The sequence below is a fragment of the Pongo abelii genome, chromosome 15 (genome assembly GCF_028885655.2).
Source record: "Pongo abelii isolate AG06213 chromosome 15, NHGRI_mPonAbe1-v2.0_pri, whole genome shotgun sequence".
Classification (NCBI taxonomy): Eukaryota; Metazoa; Chordata; class Mammalia; order Primates; family Hominidae; genus Pongo; species Pongo abelii.
In genome coordinates, this window is record NC_072000.2 from 89,881,220 (window position 1) to 89,903,130 (window position 21,911).

Sequence of the window (21,911 nt, forward strand, 5' to 3'; positions counted from 1 at the left end):
CTATGATAGACAAGGTTTTATATAAATAAGATGGTAACCAAGACAGAGTCCTACCTTTCAGGAGCTTTCACTCTTATGGGTTCAAGGGATATCGTCTAACCAATACACTGTCTGGTAGCCCCTGCATCATTTCTTCCATTCAGTTAATAATGGATTATCTCCTTTTCTGAGTTTGCGCTATTTTGATGGAAGTATCCATTTTAAGGATAAACGATAATTAGGGTGAATTGACTTCGAAGGTCAAACGTTTCTTTTGATTTTGGAAAGAGAATTTTGAGGATTTTTTTGGAAAAATAAATCATCAATGTTTTCTGAAATGAGGTTGTTTCTCTTTTTGACTGGATTTACAGTTTAACTATCCACGTTACCTTTTGCAAACACACACCAATAGAAATACAATGATTTTTTAAAATTTTGTTTTGCGAAATAAGGCAGGCTAGTGCAAAACAGTCATTTTTGTAGTTTGGCAAACCTCCTCAACCCATTACCAGTGAATAGAAAGACAATTTATTATGAAGCCAACGTGTATTCCAAAGCTTGGCTTTATTTTGCTGTTAGTGTCATTAAACCCTGTGGAACAGTTCTTTACAGTGTATTTCTGCATGTTTTGTTCAGTTCTGTTTTTACTATTGTCAAAACTGAGACACTTAATTTTAAATGTTCCAAGAGTGAGCATGTTTATTTCTCTTTGCTAAATTGTTTACATTTAGGCCTTTGTAAAGGTTAATTCTTAATTGTTTTTCTGTTGCATAGTTGAAGGCTTCAGAAAACAAATGCCTTGGTGAAATCTATATTTATAAAATATGTGGTTGGATTCTGATTCTTGGCCAAAATGAGTATTTCTTTTGGTGATTTGAGGTATGAAGTCTGTATCCAACAACATTCTTTTGTATCTATGATTTGCTATTGTCAGAGTTCTGACACTTGCTTTTTTAATGTTTTTTTTTTAAAGTTGATTAGTACTTTAGCAGTACATTGTAAAGTATGTGGCCACAGAACTGTATTTTAACATGGACAATTACTTGCACAGTTTGGCAAAATTAATCTGAATACCTTTTGTACTGGCAGTGTTGAATGATATAATATTTGAAGAGAGAAAATATTTACTACTACTTTAAAGAGGTCTACTAATAAAATGAGAATCATCTGTAGGTATGTATGTGGGGAGTTAGTATGTGTTTATATCTCTGAAATGTACCAACAAATATAAGTCTTATGTACTATGGGGAGGAAGTACGGTTATACCCTGAAGCTAGGTGGTGCCAGTTTAGCACATATGTCCTTAATATGATAAAAATAATGTTATAACCCAAATAGTTTTTAATTGGTGATTTTCTTTTCCAAATAGGTCTTAGGGAAACTGTGTAAATGAAGAAAAGTACAAAATGCAATCAGAAAATATATTTAAGTCTGACTGGCCTGATCTTCATGAAGGAGATATTCTTATGGAGTTTTCACCAAATGAAGAAAGCTTGCTCATTCATTCAAGAGATGATTTTTAGCACTAACCATGAACTGGGCATAAAGTAAGATGGGACAGGCCAAAAGTAGGTAAGGCATGATCCCTCCACTTGAGGCCAGCTAGGCTGGTGAGCAGAGAGGTAGACACAAAACCTAATTGCATTGCAGTTTTATACAAGATTGAAGGGAGTGCAGTCAACACTAAGTATGCCAGAAACACATAGTGTTAGTGAAAAGAGCTCTTCATTTGGAGATGGACAGTCTTACTCTTTGTCTCCTCAAGTAGAAAATGGAGGAAAATACTTTCTACTCCTAGAGCTATTAATTTTAGGATTGAGATAATTATTTAAAATGTCTACCTGTTCTGGCACATAGGAGAGGCCTAATGAATGCCGACTGTAGGTCCTTCTGTCTCCAAAATGATAGTGATTTCATTGTGTTACCCATACCTTCTACTGACTTGTCTCAGTTCGGGGAATGAACTGAGTCCTAACTCAGACTTTATTTGTTCATTGAAAGCATAGCCTTTGTAGCAATTAATGTGTTTATACCCATCCCCATGCCTTCTACCTCACAGCCATGGTCCTTCTACCGATGACACCAGTGCCTGCAGCTTCCAAGGAGTTCCATGTCTAGACTATGACACTGAGCTCAGTGAGCCATGGTTATGTCTTTGCCAAAGTACAAAGATTTTTATCGAAATGAATTTTAACAACTTCCCTCACACAATTCACTTTATACGTGACTCGTGGCAGAGTCATGAAAATATTTTATTGTAGAATATTAGTATGTAAATTATCGTTATGCTTGCTTAAGGCTTATTCTATCCTTATAGAATGATTATACCTTGCTGTGGACGTTGGAATCAGAATGATACTCTTGGGCTGTGAGTTCAGTGTGGAACTATTTCTTGCAGAAGATAATTTTCAATTAAGTAAAGGAACTTCTTACTGTTTCTACTGCAGATACTTCTGAACAAATAGCAGTGTTCAGATGTCCTGGTAAAAATATATGGTACTGGGGTTATTTTTCATTTATCATTATAATTGCATGTATGTATAGTATAATTTCTGTGTTCCACTCAACATTTGAGATTTGCCCCTGTTTTTTTTCAACACTATGAATCTGTAAATTTATTGATGTAGGAAAGCTATATTTAACAAGATGTTAGGCATGCCCCAGACCTCCAAGCTAGGAAACACATAGGCTTTTTCTGTTAAGATCACATAATATATAATGTAATATATACATATAATTAATCAAATTGGACCTGAGAGAAGCAGGCACTAGAGTGTATTTTGTAAGCTGTTAACATCTTAGTAAGTAGCTTCTGAACCAACATTCAACCCAGCATAAAACAAAAAGGCCTTGTTTTGCTACTTTAGGAAATGTAAGAGAGATTAAAATTCTTTGGGAAATGGTTTTAGAAAGTAGTTTTGTACTCAAATAGGTAAAGAACAAGTCCAGTGGTGCTGACAGCAATGGAATTTAAAATTCGATTCTAATAATCTCTGAGTCCTGAAGGAATGCCACGCAGATATCCGTTTGAGTCACGAGCTTGTAACTGAGGATTTGACAAAGATTGAGTCCTCACTGTGTGCCAGGCACCATGCTAAATTTTGTGCTAGGCCCTTGGGATACTCTTTCAGACAAGACTTTGTCCCTGCTCACAGAAAAATCTGATAGGTTGGCCTATAGTCGCTCTTTTCTAAACTTGACCTATCTACCTGAATTAACTGAAGGAGCTGGTTAGAAATACAGATTCCTGGGCCAAGAAGAAGAACCTAAAGTCCAACTTCCTGTAACCATCAACACATTTAACCCTGTAAGTTTAGAGTTTATTGAAACCTTCTCATGCCCTTTGCTGTACTCAGTGTGCAAATCATGAAGACTAAGGTGGATCCTGTTTTGGTGGAGATTCTGATGTGTTAAGTCTGTGATGAAACCTGGGAATGTGAGTTCTTGAAAGCTCCCGTTATTGGAAATCACTGAGCTAGATAGTTTTTAGAATTTTTTTTCTGACCTCGAGAATCAGTGCTTTTTATAGTTGTCTGACTTGTAGTCACTTGTGACTTTCTGAAAGTTTTTCTGTGTGTTTTGCCACATAGAAAATATTGCTCAATTTAACTCCATCTGCTAGAAAAGTACCTTCAGGAGGCTAGATATCAGGGCTGGCTTCTCTCTTGGTAGCGGCAGTCTCCTGTGTGTTCTCCCCACCATCAGTATCCCCTAAACCATTGTACTGTTCTTGGTGTCCCCAGAGTTAATTTTCTAAAAAAAAAAAAAGAAATCACATCATACTCCTTTAGAAACCTCTACCTCTGGGTAAAGCCCATCAAAACTTGTTATTATGCCATGGAAGATCCGTGACAATCCAGATCTCAAACCACTCCTCAGACCTCATTGTTCAGCACCCATTCCCTGTACCCTCATGCCGAACATGGTGAGGCATGGCCCTCTTGATACTTTGCCTTTCCCATGCTGTTTATCATTTACCTAGAACATTATCGCATACTCTCCATTTGGCAAACTGTTCCTTTAAGAGGCACGTGGATGACACTTTCCCTCCCGGTCACTCCTTTCTCTGGGTTTCTACAGAGTTTTCTTTGAACCTTGATTGGTTCCCTGTTTATGCTGTATTATAAAATGTGGCTGCTTACATGTCTATCTCTCTCATTAGACTTTAGGAACTTTGGTCCATTCATTTCATCTCCGTGGTGCTAACAAAGTTGCCCAGTGTACTACATTCTGCAAAAATGTAATTGAGTTAGTAAATGGAATAGCAATGGCCAGACCTGGAACACAGGGAGATCTTCATAATCCAGTGAGAAGGACTGCTTCCTCAGGAGTATTTTTTTATTCCCATAGATTGATTACCCAATGGAGGGGGAAATACAACCACCACCTTTCTGCCTTACTCTGAGCAGGTTTGTCAGACAAATATTGGCTGGTTAACCCAACCTCGATCAGCAGCGAGCTTTCCAAACCACACATGAGGCAATTTATATGCCACACTGGATAGGTCTGTTTAAAGAATAATAATTTCGCTTGATGATACGCCTTTCTTGGCACTGAGTAAAACTGTCAGTTAAGTAGACGTTCACACAAATGTGGTTTTCCACAGAATGAGAAATTTAACTCATAGCATTAACTTTGTGTATCTGTCTTGGCATAATTAACAAGAGCAAAGCAAAGGTCTTGTGAAATTTTGTGCATTTGCTCTCTTCTTTATTTTTTGCTTGTTATTATTTTGTTTATTTCATCCTAGGCCCATTATTTCCTGATAGAGGCCTCTGAGGACCCAGGGCTCTCCAGAGAAGGGAAAAGAAGACTAGAAAACACAACACCTTAATATGGCTACACAAAACAGGATCCACCCTTAGTCTTCGTGATTTGCACATTGAGTACAGCACAAAGCTTGGGAAGGTTACAATAAATTCTAAATTTATATGGTTTAATATGTTGATGGTTACAGGAAGTTGGACTTTAGGTTCTTCTTGTTGGCCAAAAGAAAATTCTAACAATACTTTGCTAAGTTTCGCGGTAGATTGCCATTTGATGGACAAAGTTGACGTGCATGCAAGTGGTGTATTTGCAAACACATATTAAACACACTTCAATCCCTTCCTCCCCTTTTTTCAACAAAACTTTTCAGTGGCTGAAAGGAGTAGAAGAGGATAGAGCATAGTTTGATATGCCCCTTCCTAGCCTTTGGTTCCATCTGGGCTGTCTGCATGTTGGGAATACTTCCCAAGCCAGTGGGAAACACGTGAAAAAACACCTGAGATGATTTTTGATCAGACACTACCCCTTAATACTGGAGGCATATAACACCACCCCAGATCTTTTCATGTTAATTTATGAGACTGTTTAGAAACAATGTGCTCTCCTGATTTCTTGAATTACAATGAGTATTGGCAGGGCCAACTTCTTATCCAGAAGTCTAGTAATAACAACAGTAACAACAATATTAATAATGATATTGATCATAAGGTTTATTTAGAGTGCTGCTTATGCAGTTCATGTATATTATCCCATCTAAACCTTATAAAGTAGGTCCTGTTGATTAAAGTTGTGAATAGCCCCATTTTACACAAAGGGAAACTGAAGTAGAGAGAGTTGCCTCAGATTGCATATTTTACTTTAGAGTTATTATTAATTGTCTTAAAAGGGTAGGTGAACACTGGATAATTTCCAAAATCAACTCGAAATTTATTTGTCCGTGACTTAAAAATCAAATTCAGAGGTGATTACTCACTGTCCAGTGGGTATAAATAATGAGCTGCTAACCAGTGGTCCAACTTTCTGTATTTGTCTTTTCTAGTAGATAACTGCCTAAGAAATCATTAGTTAGTCTGCCACTTTTGGGTGAAAGAGATTCATGAGTCTCTCAATGTATTTCTGTAACATGGAAATAGTGAAGAATCATTAATTTGAAAACAAAGCATGACAACTTCTAGCACATTTTCAGTACTAAGAAAGCTTGTGGATACATGCCTAATGATTAGGGGCTATATTTATTGTAGAGAACAGTCTCCATTTTTTCCCCTTAACCTTTTACCAGCACTGCTAAATGGATTGATTTGAGATTCACCTCTTTTTCCCTGTGGAGGTGATAATGGACAACGGAATGACCAGAGGGAAGATAATAGCATAAATTGTGTGGCCTCTGAGAGGTCCTGGGAAAAATGGAGAATTGACTGTGTTATTAATAGGTCAGCTTCACTGGTTTTCGAAATCTATGTAATTGCTCAGGCGGTAAATTTTATTGGGTGAAAAAATGATAAGAGATGGGCTGGGAAAGGCTTGTTCCACATTGATGAATGGAAAATAAGCACAGTATGTGCTTGCAAATCTTTACACTATCGAATTAGAGTTTTGACCATCCCTCGCTTTTTGCACTTTCTGTGGTTGCACTCATCTCTACATGTATGAAAGTTGTGTTTTCTGAATTCTAGGGTTGTAATTAAGACCCTTCAGTTATTTGCCCATGGTATTTCTATGTAAATATTATTAATACTGTTTAAATTATGTGATCCATTCCTTAATTCCTTCACTTCCCTTTAAGCAGCTAGACTGTGGCTTCTGTCACTTCTGTGTTCTTTTGTCACCATCTGCTCATTATCTGTCAAGAGGTGACTATGAATTATTTCTGCCCTGGGCCAGTCTAATGGAATCCTTGGTGGGGCTGTTTAGGGAAGTAGGTGCTACCTAGGTGTGGTAGCAGTTAGGTGAATGGCTCCACAGCCAGCCAGCTCCATTACCACATGAAAGCACCAGCACCATTTGGCTTCCTGGTGAATTCTGTGGTGTTTCTTCTATGGAAGTGCAAATTTAGCTGAATTGGGTAGAACCAAAATGCTTGCCCTCTGCAATTTGCTCCCGAAAAATGGTCAGACCCTATAAACGAAACCTTAACGTACCAGTGTCTCTGCTGCTAGAAATGGCTTCCTTGTTTGTCTGGACTACATGCATCTGTCAAGAATCAGCCTATAGCATGGTGTCCCTCTTCCTTCCCTCCAAGTGCTGAACTCACTTGGGTTTTCCATTGGACTTCAGTGTCAGTGTGTTTTAGAATGAACTAAACATTCCCAATAAGTGTGTTTTAGAATGTACTAAACATTCCCAATAAAGTCCTACTTGTGCTGAATTAACATTTCTTTGTTAAACAAAATATGCTGCGTAGAATCAGTAGTTTGAGTCTTCTTTGATTACTGTCTTTTATTCATCGTCACATGTTCTGTCACTAGTCTTAGGCACTTAAAACAAATTTCTGTTTTGGTTATACTGGGGTCATTGTAATTAAGCCCATATTTCTCCCTCCCTTTCATCTTTCCTTTCCTGACCTGCACACCAATTACATTACTCTTCCTCATTCTTGTGCTGACAATATTACTCTCCATTGTTCAGAGGATCAAGTCTAAACTCCCCAGTTTGACTTTCAAGGTCCCTCTTTCTCAAACTTTCCCTAATCTTTCCAAAGAAAGTTATTCTTCCCTTCTGACCTAAATTTAGGATGTGTCCCCATTTTTATCTGCATAGTACCCCAATGTGATATAAAATTTCACCAAATACTTTGTCTTTCTTTTCTTTCTTTCTTTTTTTCTTTTCTTTTTTTTTTTTTTGTTTTTTTTTTTGAGACGGAGTTTTGCTCTTTTGCCCAGGCTGGAGTGCAGTGACGTGATCTTGGGCTCACTACATCCTCTGCCTTCCGGTTTCAAGCGATTCCCCTGCTTCAGCTTCCCGAGTAGCTGGGATTACAGGTGCCTGCCACCACACCCGGCTAATTTTTGTATTTTTAGTAGAGATGGGGTTTCACCACGTTGGCCAGGCAGGTCTCGAACTCCTGACATTGTGATCCGCCCGCCTTGACCTCCCAAAGTGCTGGGATTATAGGCTTGAGCCACCTTGCTCGGCCGCTTTGTCTTTATTTTCTGAGGGTAAGCTCATCTAGGGTATGAACCCCAAAAATCTGAGACAGGTCTCAAGTAATTTAGAAAGTTTATTTTGCCAAGGTTGAGGATGTGCACCCATGTCACAGCCTCAGGAGGTCCTGAGGACATGTGCTGGGGTGATAGAGGCACAGCTTGGTTTGTGTATATTTTAGGGAGACATGAGACATCCGTCAATATATGTAAGATGTACATTGGTTCAGTCCAGAAAGGTGGGACAACTTGAAGCAGGGAGGGGGTTTTCAGATCATAGGTAGATGAGAGGAAAATAGTTGCATTCTTTTGAGTTTCTGATTAGCTTCTCCAAATGAAGCAATCAGATATGCATTTATCTCAGTGAGCAGAGTGGTGACTGAATAGAATGAGAGCCAAGTTTGCCTAAGCAATTCCCAGCTTGACTTTTCCCTTTAGCTTAGTGATTTTGGGGCCCCAGGATTTATTTTCCTTTCACAAGGGTGAAAATAATGCTGAATAAATGTTTGAGGTGTTGAATTGAACTCAGGTGTGTGGCCTCAACCTACTTCTGTAAAACTTCCATAGAGTACCACTCTGTCTACCTCATGTATGCTACTTCCCATTAGATTTAAATATTGGATAAATTAATATTTACCAAGTTTGCACAAATAACTCTGATATATATGAATTTTAAAAATATCTCATAGAAGAAGCTTCCTTTGTTCCCTCCATGGAATCTTTTCCAAAGCAGTGCAGCCTCTTGCTTTGAAAACAGGAAGGTAGAATATTCCAAATGCATCGTAAGTCCTCTGTTTATATTTTTAAAACCTGTACTCTTTCCAAGCCTCTAGGCAAGAACAAATAGAAATAATCAGAGGCCTTAGAACTTGATTATGTTGAATTGAATTATTAAGCTGAGGCTTGATAGCCAAAATTAATTGTGCTATAGTTTATATTGAAGAGATGCTTGTGATACTGCAAAACCATAGACTAGCTTGCTGGAATCTTCGAAGACATCTGGATGTTTTGGAAAATACAACGATCACATGCTTTTTATTATCTCCGTAATTGTAGTCTTTTTAAAAAGGAGCTGTGTAAATGATACAAACAGGAAGCAGGGAAATACTGGGTAGAAGAAGGTGGTCCCTGGCGAGAGCCACACCCTCAAGCCTGGACCCATGGCCCAAAGTGAGAACATGCATTTCTGTTTTCCCCACCCGAATGTTGCCTTTTCCAAAACCATACTGGCCTGCCCTGTCCCCCATCCTGTACCCATAATAACCACAGGCCCCACCAGCAGAGCAGCAGAGTAGCTGAGAAAGAGAGAAGAGAAGAAGTAGCTGGACGTTGGAGAGAAGCAGCTTGACTTCAGAGGGACAGCTTGACAGTGGGACCTTGGAGAAGAGTTTGACCAGGGACGGCCAAACTCCAGGGGAAGACCACCTTCCCACTCCATCCCCTTTCCAGCTCCTCATTCCACTGACATCCACTTCCATCAGCAGTAGAATCCTCTGGGTTTACCATCTTCAATTCATTTGTGTGACCTGATTCCTCCTGGATGGCAGACAATGACCTAGGTGCGGGTGCAAGAGACTGTCACACTGACCCTCCACTGAGCTGTCTAACACTTAAGCCATCCATGGATGGCAAAACTAAAAGAGCACACTGTAACACAGGGCCTCTGGGACTCTGGGGGCTTGTGGGCAACCCCTAGATGCTGCCATGAGCCTGCACGGAGTTTTGCTTCTGCCCAGTTGCCCTGAAGCTCTTGTCCTGGCCTCTGCACCTGCTCACCTGTGTGCTACCCTGCCCATGAGGGGTTGAGAGCTGTGGGCTGAGTAAATGAGCCAACCCCTTCACGAGTCTTGCAAAGGGTCCGAGGGGAATATCCCATTTCATAAAGATATAGAGTGAACGTAGAGAGAAGGTCATTGAGTTTGGAATCAGACAGACTAGATTTGAATCCCGGTTCTGTCTCAAGCAGCTAGGATGACTTCAGCATGTTTCTTGGTGCTTGTGTTTGTGTCTACTTCCTCAATTTTTCAGTAGAGAAAAAATAATACTCATAGAACCACTCTGGCGAATTGTTGAATAGATTGTGTGTTATCTGCCACACTTCAAGTACTAGCATGCATTAAAATCCCTATCCCTTTGCCCTCCAATGTAAAATGGTATGAATTCTGTGGCTTACACATAGCTATTTTTTTTTTTGTCCTGCATAGATAAGGCAACTCTGTAAGGCTGTGTTACCATTCTCCTAAAGGGCCTCCCTGTGGGGCCACAGTACATCTTGCCTAATTTCTTTTTAACAATATTTATTTCTATGGTCAAGAAGAAGATAAGGTACCTTAGAAGTAGTCACTGTTCTATCTCAATTTGGATATGCTTGTTGAAGAACTCTTACAACCACTTATTTCTGGGAAAAAAAGAAATATTTTCAGCCATCTCTTCACCTCAAAAACAGCAGGCATCATGGATTATTGGAAGGGAATTACCCAGAGAAAGTGCTCTTAAAAACAACTGCATGTAGAGGAGGCTGGCTTATCAACAGGCAAAAAAGGAGGTTTTTTTCTACTAAATTTCAGCTTGTCACTATAAACGAGAAAATAGCCACATTCGTAATATATTCTATGGGGACAGTGCTGTGAGTGTTTCTACTGGTGGAATTTTCAAGTTAGAGGTTCTAAGAATGAACATTTACTCTTAGAAAACCCTAGGGAATGGCTATTAGGAATCAGGTAAACAATGAAATGAGAGCCCTTTCAAACAGGGAAGCAAAAAAAGGCAGATCAAGTAAATGAACTCACTGTAGACCACATTGTGGAAAATGTGATGTGATATGAGACACATTTCATTTAGCACGAATAACTAATGTAATTACAATCAGCTAATGAGTATTTTTTTCTTTTTCTGCATAATATTAACATCATCCAAAGTTAAGAAGGTATTTGTTTCAGATGAAAACTCTAAAGTCATGCAAAATTATGTGGACTTCCTTTCTGATGCTTGGAGAGAAGTTAGGGTTGTTTTAGCCTTTACCTACATTTCAGTTTAAGGCTTATCCACAATCTAGAAACTTAATGTTAAAAGATAAAGAAGGAGCTATAGAACACATTTTTTTTAACTTAAAACATGGATATTAGAACTTACATTTGATTATATTTTTCTTTGTGCTGAAGGATTGATCTCCTTGTCTAACACAGGTTGAAAATCTGGAGAGGGTTTCATGGGAAAATTGTAGCATTTCCTTTATTAGCTACCCTTAAAAATAACAAGAATAATTAATCTGCTAGTTTAGCTTAAATTTGGTCTTGTGACAGGCATGCACACAAGCTGGCTTGTCATTACCCTATCCTCCTCCATGATTCTCTCTTGTGAAATCATGAATGGAATTTCTATGAAAATATATAGCAAATAGGTTCCTGAAAAATTACTATTCATATAATTCATTATCCTTAAGTGACAGAGATTTGTAAATAATGAAATCTAGTGAGAAATCTTTAATTTCATTTAGCTAGTAGCTTAGAAGTGATTCTGATTCTACCTGTTTACCAGAACTGCTAAAGAGAAAATGAAGGAATCTAAACTTCAAATCCCATTTCCTTTTCTTTTTGAAATTAAAAGCACCTTGCTGATGGAGGAGCAGTGGTGTGCAAGGTGGTATATGGGACCATTTGATCATAACTGATGTGATGTAAGGAATGGGGTTGTCTGGAAAAATTAGGAAATGGGAGGGGCAGGAGAGAAATTTGAGAAAGGCACAGGCGTGCCACTGGTGGAAATTACCTTCTAGTATCTCCTTTTCTGTTTATGGTAGCTCTTACCTTTCTCCAAGGGGTATGTATTGAGTATTCATAAAAAAAGTAAAATGGCTCCAGTGTTGCCTTCATTTGTCCTGTTTATTGTTGTGGCTATGAAGTTTTTGGCTAATTATCATTGTATCCTAAGTTCTTTACTAAATGGATAGATGAATGCATGCATACATGGATGGATGGACACATGGAATGGATGAATATATATAGGGGTTTCACCCTGAAATACTTTAAGATTTATTGTATTTTAGATTTTAATGGACCCGACTGAGATTACTGATGACTTAATTCACTTCTTGCCAGTGAGAAAAGGTAGCCATGTGGTGAGAAACTTGAAGGTGAGAACCATTTTCCATAGTCTTTTCCATTTTTGTAACTCACATATTTTTTATTGCTTAAAGTTTCCATTTTGATAATCATTTCACTTCTTTATCATCTGTAGTAGGTAAGGTATATGTATTTATCCCTGTTTCTAGATTTCCAGAGAGGAAAATGAACTACCAAAGATCATGTCCCTTTCTGTTTTGTGCATCTGTGTAGCAGATGGACACCTTATCAACAACTCTTGCCACGAATTGGACTGTCAAGCAATGGGGAATACTCAAAATATCAATAGGATAGTGAGCAGGAGAATTAAATTCTAGGTTTTATGTTGCCCCTAAAAAAATCTGTGACTTCTGTCAATTTACTGAACCTTGGAGGCACAGTTTCTTCATCTGTACAAGGCCAGGCAGTTCTAGTAATTCTCTGATTCTCAGAATCTAGGGAGCTTGTCTTAGTGGTTAGAATTTGGCTCTGGATTTAGTCTACTGGGGTTTGTAGGTACCTTCGCTGCTTCATAGCTTTGTTACTTTGGCAAAGTACTTAACCTATATAATCCTCACTTTTCTCATCTGCATAGTGAGGATAGCAGTAATAAAACCCCTTGAAGAGTTGCCATGAGGATTAAATAAGATAATCCACAGGAGGCATTTTGCATAGTGCCTGATGCAATTAAGTGCTCAATAGATTAGCAGATCTTCTACTGCGGCTTATTCAGAAAAGTTAAGGTGAGTATCACTGATGTTTTTAGAAAGCAGTTGATATTAACAGGTTCCTATATGACTGATCCAACTGCCTGAATCATGCCCAAATCATTAAAGCTTTCTAAACGGCAGAACCATCATAACTAATCCCACAATGTCCCACAGGCCTCTTCAAAGAGAAAAATGGCCCCTCTAGGAGCTCAGCAATTGTTTGAGGATGATAATGTTGATAATTCCATCGCTTCGTTGGGTTTTCTGGTGCAGACAGGTAAGACACGGAGACCTTTGGGTTGATGGCAAGATTTGGAGGGCTGATTGTGGCACCTTTGATGTGAGGAGGTATTCCTGCAATCCTTCCGAGACACCTAAGCTGCTGTAAGTAATGACTCTTGTTGCTCATGTATCTGATGCTTCCACCACTGTGTTAAGTCTCTGAAAAATTTGCCAGCCTGACACCCAGGATCTAGTTGTGGAACACTGCAGGAGTAATGGTATTTTTTCATGTGGTGCTCAACATACAACTCCTACATTGAATTTTAACTATGGGATTTTTGTGAATTAAAGACTTTCAGGTAAAATAGATACAGTGAATAAGTCGGGGAATACCTAAGAAAGCAGCCGCCTTTCACCCATTGGCCCTTTTCTTTTGATTTGGTTAAGATTCTGTGAATATCTGCATTAGTTATTGTTATGAAATGCATACCCAACTCTTCTTTGTAGCCTTCAGAAAGAGCAAATAATTTAGTGTAGTGCAGCATTAAGGTTTATTGGCCATGAAACACAAATAAAGACTCTGTGATGATAAAATTTTAGAATGCAGACACGGAATTTAGTAGTGGCCAACTTTTAAATTCCTGTGCCCAATAATCCACGTGCTCTCTCAGTGAGGCTATGCTGCTGGGACCATCTAAGGTAAGGGCGTCCAATCTTTTGGCTTCCTGGGGCCATATTGGAAGAAGAAGAATTGTCTGGGGCCACACATAAAACACAATGATAGCTGATGAGCTAGAAAAAAAAAATCACAAAAATTCTTATGTTTTAAGAAAATTTATGAATTTTGTTGGCCCATGGGCTATGGGTTGGACAAGCTTGATCTAAGGGTTATTTCTTTTGTTGAATCCTGTGGGGACTACAGACATTAGGTTCACACTTTTATCCCCAGATCCAAGCACTGATTAGTCATCAAGTCAGGAGTTAACAAATATTTGTGAAAGGAAAGGGTGAGGATAGAAAGGAAAAATTGAGGGAGAAAGAGAAAGGGAAAAAGATTAGAGCCTACCTCCAATAGGTGACTATAAATATTTTGTTGTTGTTGTTTTTAGTTTTCATCTGCATTGTCACTTTGGGGAAGGATAGAGTGTTTCTGTGCTGTTGAAGAAATAGCATTAACAGATGAGTTTTCAGGTGTCTTAAAACTGAGCTCTGCCTATAAGATGGACACAGTTGTCCAAACTACTTTAAAAACAATAGATTCAGTTTTATATTCATTCACTTACAGAGTAGGGTAGATACTTGTCAAATGTGGTTTTGAGGGTTTACATTGGAAAGAAAAATCTCATCAAAAATATGAAGCAAGGCCTCCCTTCTCTTTTCCTTCTCATTTGGAAGAAAGGGGAGAACATCTTATTTCATTCTTTTTCAAAGAGCATAACTTATTCGAAGGCTTTGTTACACTCTGCAGGACACTACCCATACTTAAGTAAAAAAAGAAAAAAAAAAAAAGGATTCATGAGTGAGCCAGCAATCAACAAGTATTTACTGAAGCCTCATATACCAGAAAGTTCAAAGTGCTAGTTTAAATGGTCTTCCTAAGGTATTTAACAAAGTCATGTCACAAAATACATCGTAGAAGATAAACATTTATCAGTGAGTCATCACAGGCCACAAGTGCCCTTACAACAGAGTGGACGTATGTGCTTCATTTTCTGATATATTAGTAAATCTGAGAAATATTGTCCAGGTTGTATAGGATGTACAATATTTTCATTGTCTTTAAGTGCCAGCGGACTACAGATGGCTCTCAGATCCCCTCGGATCACTTCTGTGTGGTTTGTGTACCTATTTTGAATCCTCTAGTCTTTTCCTGAATTGAAACCTCACATTCCAATTAAAATTGCTTAGAAATTCAGCTCACCTGATAGGGTTGAGAATATTTTCTTCTCAAGTTGTGGTTTCTACTTGATCCCTTATTTGTAAAATTGAATTCACTGGCTTTGATCTAAATAATTAGGGTTGTGAATATTAGTCTAGGTTTTAATCTAATCCAAGGAATGGTTACTTCTCTTTAATTTTTCCTTTCTGATTATAAAAATAGAGGGTTGCGCTATGAATTTCAATAAACAGCCTGGTTGGGAGAGCAATTCTGTCTGTATCATTACAGGATGCCCATTAAGGGTTGACTCTAAGGTCCCTTTTCCCTGTGGCTGAAGGTGGTAGTTTGCCGTCCTGCAGCGTCGGTGGCATCTGTCACATGCCACTTCCACAGAATGCACTGATGTGGATTAAAGATCTATAACATCATCTAATAATGCCTATCTATTGGAGATAGGCATCACTTTGATAGTGTAACTTTGGGCCTTAGAGATGTAGTATGCAAGTTAGAAATTTGATTGTACTATTTGTATAAAAGCTGTCTTTAATGGAAAAGAAAGAGCTAAAATCTAAGGTGGTAGTATACTAAAGCTTAGTTTCTTACTTTAAATGTCACAGTAGATTCAGATCCTGACTTATGAGGCCAAAAAGGTTAGCAGTCCTGATAACCTTGCTGTACATTTAGAGATGAACTAGTCAATATGTGAGAATATGCATAGATTCCTAGAAGATGTTACACATCAGCAGATCAGCGTGTATTAGTCCGTTTTCATGCTGCTGATAAAGACATACCTGAGACTGGGTACTTTATAAAGAAAAAGAGGCTTAATGGACTCTCAGTTCCATGTGACTGGAGAAGCCTCACAATCATAGTGGAAGGCGAAAAGCACATCCTACATGGCAGCAGACAAGAGAGAATGAGAACTAAGCAAAAGGGGTTTCCCCTTATAAAACCATCAGATCTCATGAGACTTACTTATTCACTACCATGAGAACAGCATGGGGGAAACCACCCCATGATTCAATTATCTCCCACCAGGTCCCTCCCATAACCGGTGGTAACTATGGGAGCTACAATTCAAGATGAGGTTTGGGTGGTGACACAGCCTAACCATATCAAGCAGTTTAACTATTTCTCCCTTATCTGAAATCTTTTTTATTGTGTTGTATTTTATTTTATTTTTTTAGAGACGAGGTCTCACCCTGTTGCCCAGGCTGATCTCAAACCCCTGGCCTCAAGTGATCCTCTTGCCTCAGCCTCCCAAGTAGTTGGGATTACAGGTGTGAGGCCCTGTGCCTGGCCTCCATCTGAGATCTTAAAATGAATCTAGTGAGGAAAGAAGAAAATTGGAAGAAAGCCAACTATTAAAAACTAGAAAACACTTTTAAGGACTTGAGGAAGAAATAAGCATTAAGACGTATACATGTTTCTAATTTCTAGCAATGAGATGTTAGTATAATATAGACGGAAGGCATGTAATTAAGAAATTTACCTTTAAGTTGGGAAATCCTATCCCATGAATACAGATGTTTTAGGCTTGCATAAAACTACAGGGAATATAATCAATGCAATAATAATAAGCAGTGCTGTCTGGACATTTAAAACTTTTTTAAAAAGTTTGGTATCCTAGAGACAACTATATAGATTTTGCGAGAAAATGCCCACTGGATCATTGAAAAATAAGCTTATAGGGGTATATGCATGGCACAGTAATTTCATTGGTAGGAGATTTCTTTTAGATTTTTAGCTTGCCTTTAATGGGCTCTATCCTACATCCCAAATACCTTCTTTTCTTTTCCTCCATTTCACATACAAGTGGTGAACTGCTAATTTCAAAGTGTAAGTGATAAAATACTGTTGCTAAAAATATTTCAGCTTGCCTGAGCTTGATCTGGGGAGGACACATGTTTCTGGGAGAGAAGCCACATTCAACCCTGTAATGTTGTGTATATGCTACTCTGCAGGGCACACCTATGCCAAGAGGCAGTTGGAGAAAATGGTTCAGCTGGTTGTGGAGCCAGTCTCCCTGGGTTCAAAGTCTCATTTTTCTACACATTGGCTACCTGTAGACAAGTTACTTGTTTCTCTGTACCGTAGTTTTCTCATGTAGAGCCTGGAGATAAGACCAACTTTATAAAGTTGTTGAGAAATTAAATGAGTTAATACATAGAATAGTGCTTGGCACATGGTGTATACACAATAAATATTAGCTATTGCTATCAGTTGTAAGTAATGCCTTACTAGCACAATTTCTGTACCTTTTGTGATTGATCTGGTAAACCACGTTGTATTAGTCTGTTTTCACGCCGCTAATAAAGACATACCCAAGACTGGGAAGAAAAAGAGGTTTAATGGGACTTACAGTTCCACATGGCTGGGGAGGCCTCAGAATCATGGCGGGAGGCAAAAGGCACTTCTTACATGGCAGCGGCAAGAGAAAATGAGGAATACCAAAAGCAGAAACCCCTAATAAAACCATCAGAGCTCATGAGACTTATTCACTACCACAAGAACAGTATAGGGGAAACTGCCCCCATGATTCAAATTATCTTCCACTGGGTCCCTCCCACAACACATGGGAATTATGGGAATACAATTCAAGATGAGATTTGGGTGGGGACACAGAGTCAAACCATATCAGATGTCATGAATAAACCTGCAAAACACAGAGACCCTCTTACTAAGGTAGAAGCTTAAAAACCATGACTAATTTCCAGTGTGTTTTTTTTTTTTAAGCATTTTTTTGTTAGCCAGCTACCTTACTAGTTTGGAAATGCCTTAAGAGCAAGGTTCATATCATATTCATCTTGTAATACCTCTGCCGCACCTAACCGAGTATTGAAGTGTTGAATTAATAAATCTTCTGGAATTTCTTTTTTCTTCAGGTTACATTAGGAATATGAAGTATTATGAGTAGGGCACCTAGATTTTCAAAAAAGAGATAGAATAGGTGGCATCTTCACTATTCTATCCAGATAGAGTATAAAAACAAAAGCACGGCAGGGCACGGTGGCTCACGCCTGTAATCCCAGCACTTTGGGAGGCTGAGGCAGGTGGATCACCGGAGGTCAGGAGTTCGAGACCAGCCTGACCAATGTGGTGAAACCCCATCTCTACTAAAAATACAAAAATTAGCCGGTGTGGTGGCATGTGCCTGTAATCCCAGCTACTTGGGAGGCTGAGACAGGAGAATTGCTTGAAGCTGGGAGGCAGAGGTTGCAGTGAGCTAAGATTGCACCACTGCACTCCACTTGGGCAATGAGAGTAAAACTCCATTTCAATAAGTAAATAAATAAAAAACAAAAGCAAACTAAAAAGACACTTCTCAGAGCTACTTTGCTTATGTCACTAGTTCATGGTAGAAGGAAAATGGTGACTGTAGAAATGGTCAAACTGGGATCTTTTTCAGGAAATGAAACACATAATGTAGACTTCTGTGGAAAGCATCCATAGACTTCTGTAGAAAGCATCCATAGACTTCCGTAGAAAGCATCCGTAGACTTCCGTAGAAAGCACTGATGATGTTGTATGAACAGACCATAAGGAGATCGAAGCCCTCCATGTATTCTGTTTGCCCTTGGAATATATGTGCATGTGTATGTGCTTGTGTGTTTATTTTCATTTGGGTTTATGCCCTATTTTTAATTTGTAAGCAGAACAAGAGGCAAAGGGCTCTCATATGCCCCTAGAGTTATATAGTCAGGCTTTTCAGGAATTTTTTTTTTAATCCTTCAACATTTATCTTTGCATCAAAAATAATTTTTTTTAAAAAAAGTAAATAAGGATAAAAGAAAAACTGAGTAGGTGGGAGAGAAGTAGGAATTTGGAGTCATGGGAATGGGCAGGTGTTCAGGTGATTTAAAATGAGAAGTAAAGGCATGTTCCTGGATAAATGTCGATATGCATTATTAAATGAAACAGTGGTAAAGTATAGACTGTCAGAAGCATTTTTCTTCTAGAGACATGAGGAGAATTGAAATGCAGTTTCAAAGAAGTCTCTTTCGGTGTTTCTTCAATCATTTTTTTGTTTGAAGCTTTAATTACAGTGCTCCTTGCTACCTAATGCTTTCAGTTTAAAATCACATCACAAAAGAGAGGGGAAGATGCAATTGCTCAGATGAAGGGCAGCCATCACAGCAGCGCTGAGGTATTTATTCACCGGGGAGTTCCTGCTACATGATTCTTTTCTAGATCAACATTTTGTTTTTGGAATGCTTTTGTATCATGCATATTTGACATGGTTTGTCTTTAGAGTGATTGCTGTGATACTGCTATTGCCAGAGCAGATAATAACCTTCGGGAAATAATGTATTCTGAAATAAAGGAACCAGTTATTTGCATAGTTTTCTCTGGATTGGATAATGTGTACAGGTGGCTAGTGGCTTCCTAAAGCTTTGGTATTCTAATCAAATAAACTTGTATTTAAATACCTTAACACAGACCAATACACGCACATAGAAGCACATGTTTACACATAGATCGGTGCACATGCATGTGTACACATACATCACTGTCATAGCTCTTCATGCAGAACACTTTGCTATTCAGCCCCATCAACACATACTTTTTGAAAATGTGCTCAGCAGAGGGGTACAAGCATACAGAGGACTCAGACCCCAGTCTCAACTTCTTCACAGTCTGGTGGGGACAGACTTGGGAGCAGAGATGTTATGATGGGGAAGGCTGTGTACATTGCAGCCTGAAAACAGAGTAGAAGAGGGGCCCTTTCTCCTGCGGGCCCCTGGGAAGACTCCAGGAGGTGATGGATGACCTTTGAGCTGGTCCTTGGTGAAAGAACAGGGACTAGCTGAGCAGAAAAGAAGAAGGAATACTGGATGCAGTAAGTAACCACTTTGGGACTAAATTTACACCAAAATGAGTATTAGTTCCTTTGGTTCCAAATGGTTCAGATGTTCTTTAAAGGCACTGTTCTTACTGCCCAGAGGAAAGAGAGTGAGCTGAATCATACATGCTTGTAGTAAAGATTGTATCTATGCTATATATGTATATCTATATGTAATATATCTACCCATGATTATACGTTGTCTATAAAGCCCCTTTACACTTTTTTTTTAACCTCATAGCAGCTCAGCAGGTCAGTTTAATATGATCATTATTTTTCAGCTAAGGAAAGGGAGGATCACAGAGATACATGGCCCAGTTTCCCTCCAATGATGTTCTGGGACTCACTGCTCTTACTCAGGTCTGTGCTGCCCATTACCTCCCTGAGGTTAGATCACAGGTTACAAGTTAGATCTCTGCTATCCAGATCTCCTGATGGCATTAGCCGCATTTAGTCAGTGACTTTCCTGGGCCTGCCTGGATCACTCTCACTTCATGTTGATGATCTCTCTCAGGAAGCCATAGAATTTGAGCAAAAATGCAGACTTCCTAGAGGCTTTGCCGGGTCCTCCATCTCACTCCCCTCAGGAATTTCAACAAATCTCTTAATGCTATTTTGTCATTTCTGTACTTCAAAGTGTTTCTGCCAGGCATACCTTGTCTGTCCCAGCTCTGACTCTCTGGGGCTGAGTAGGTTTACTTGTTTATTTTTTGGTTCTTACATGTCTCCAACTCCATGTGGATTTACATCCTATTGGGTGAGGTTTTGTTTTTCCTTGTGTCTATAGGTGAGAAGATGTGAACATACAGTTAATTGAAACTAAGTTTAGAATCATGAAGCCAGAAGGAGAAACGCATCAGAATTAGAAATGACATCACAGGCTGGGCGTGGTGGCTCATGCCTGTAATCCCAGCACTTTGGGAGGCTGAGGAGGGTGGATCACGAGGTCAGGAGTTCAAGACCAGCCTGGCCAACATGGTGAAACCCCATCTCTACTAAAAATACAAAAATTATCAGGGCATGGTGGCAAGTGGCTGTAATCTCAGCTACTTGGGAGGCTGAGGGAGGAGAATTGCTTGAACTGGGACTCGGGAGGTGGAGGTTGCAGTGAGCCGAGATCGCACCACTGCACTGCAGCCTGGGCTGCAGAGCGAGACTCCATCTCAAAAATAAATAAATACATAAATAAAATAAACAAAGAAAAAATAAAGAAAAAAAAGAAGTGGTATCACAAAAAAGGGCCGATTCCTCATAAAGCAGTCTTCACACACAGAATGCATGCTATGTGACCAGGAATTTGTAGCAGGTGAGAAACCATAGTTTTCATAGGAAAAAAAAAAAATTAGAAGGCACAATATGCCAGTATGGCTAGCCTGCCTGCTTTAGGGTCTCTATGATGCTGATGGGAAACTTAAAAAAAAAATACAAAGAATTTTCTTTTCTTCTTTTTGTACAATTAGATCTTCTTGACTAAGAAAAAATGCAGACAAGCAATTACTCCGTTACTTTAATTACTCTCCTAATTATAACAATAACCTTGTCACATTATCATAATTCCCCAAACAGAAAAATGCATGCTCCAAATTGCACTAATATTTGGTAATTTTACCTTGCTAACGGCTCACTGTCAGTACGTAGAGCACTAAAGTTTTTCCCCATTACCTTTCTATTGCACAGTCTATATTTCTTTGCCTCAGAAAATGATAATACATTCTGTACAACATGTTTGTGTTGCACAACCCCGTGATTTGAATATGGCTTTTTAACATCTCGCAGTTTCAGAAGCTATCTCCTGAGCAGTTTGTAATTCTCTCCTGGCTGTTTGATGGTAATGGGAGCTGTACACGTATCTGGAGAGAGGAGAACCAGCCTGGGGTAAGAAAGTAGCTATTTATCAAGGTATCCTACAATCTCAGTTTATGTTGTTGTAAAACGTTACTATGCATGTTCCCTGAGATTATATCCGCTAGAAATTTGTCAGCTATCGTCAACATACTGTAAGGAATAAGCATGTGTATTATTCTAGTCAACTTAATTTTATTCTGCATTTCTTTGCCCTCATTTTCAAAGAGACTGACTACCGGGGACACTTGCTTAATGGTGCCATCTGTTAGGTTATGAATTGTACAGAATGAATGTTGGAAGTGTACTAGAACACTCACAGCACCCTGGCAGGTAGATGGCAAGGCATCCTGATGCACGGCTCCTGCCATCATGGAAATTCTCCCTCCGTTATTACAGCAGATGATACTGTTGACAACCAATAAAGTT

The 21,911-nt window shown here is 39.0% G+C and overlaps 2 protein-coding genes across 3 annotated transcripts in view; both read left to right on the plus strand.

Annotated features, from left to right (window-relative positions):
- FLRT2 (fibronectin leucine rich transmembrane protein 2) overlaps window positions 1-21,911 on the plus strand; it is a 101,933-nt gene that overhangs the window by 13,112 nt on the left and 66,910 nt on the right. The gene's annotated exons all lie outside the window — the stretch shown is intronic.
- The window catches only part of LOC134760092 (AP-4 complex accessory subunit RUSC1-like), a 37,387-nt gene that overhangs the window by 6,397 nt on the left and 9,079 nt on the right, over window positions 1-21,911 (plus strand). The window contains exon 2 of the mRNA XM_063715669.1: window positions 21,417-21,515. Within this exon, the coding sequence (XP_063571739.1) occupies window positions 21,417-21,515 (99 nt within the window). The remainder of the gene's footprint in view (window positions 1-21,416; window positions 21,516-21,911) is intronic.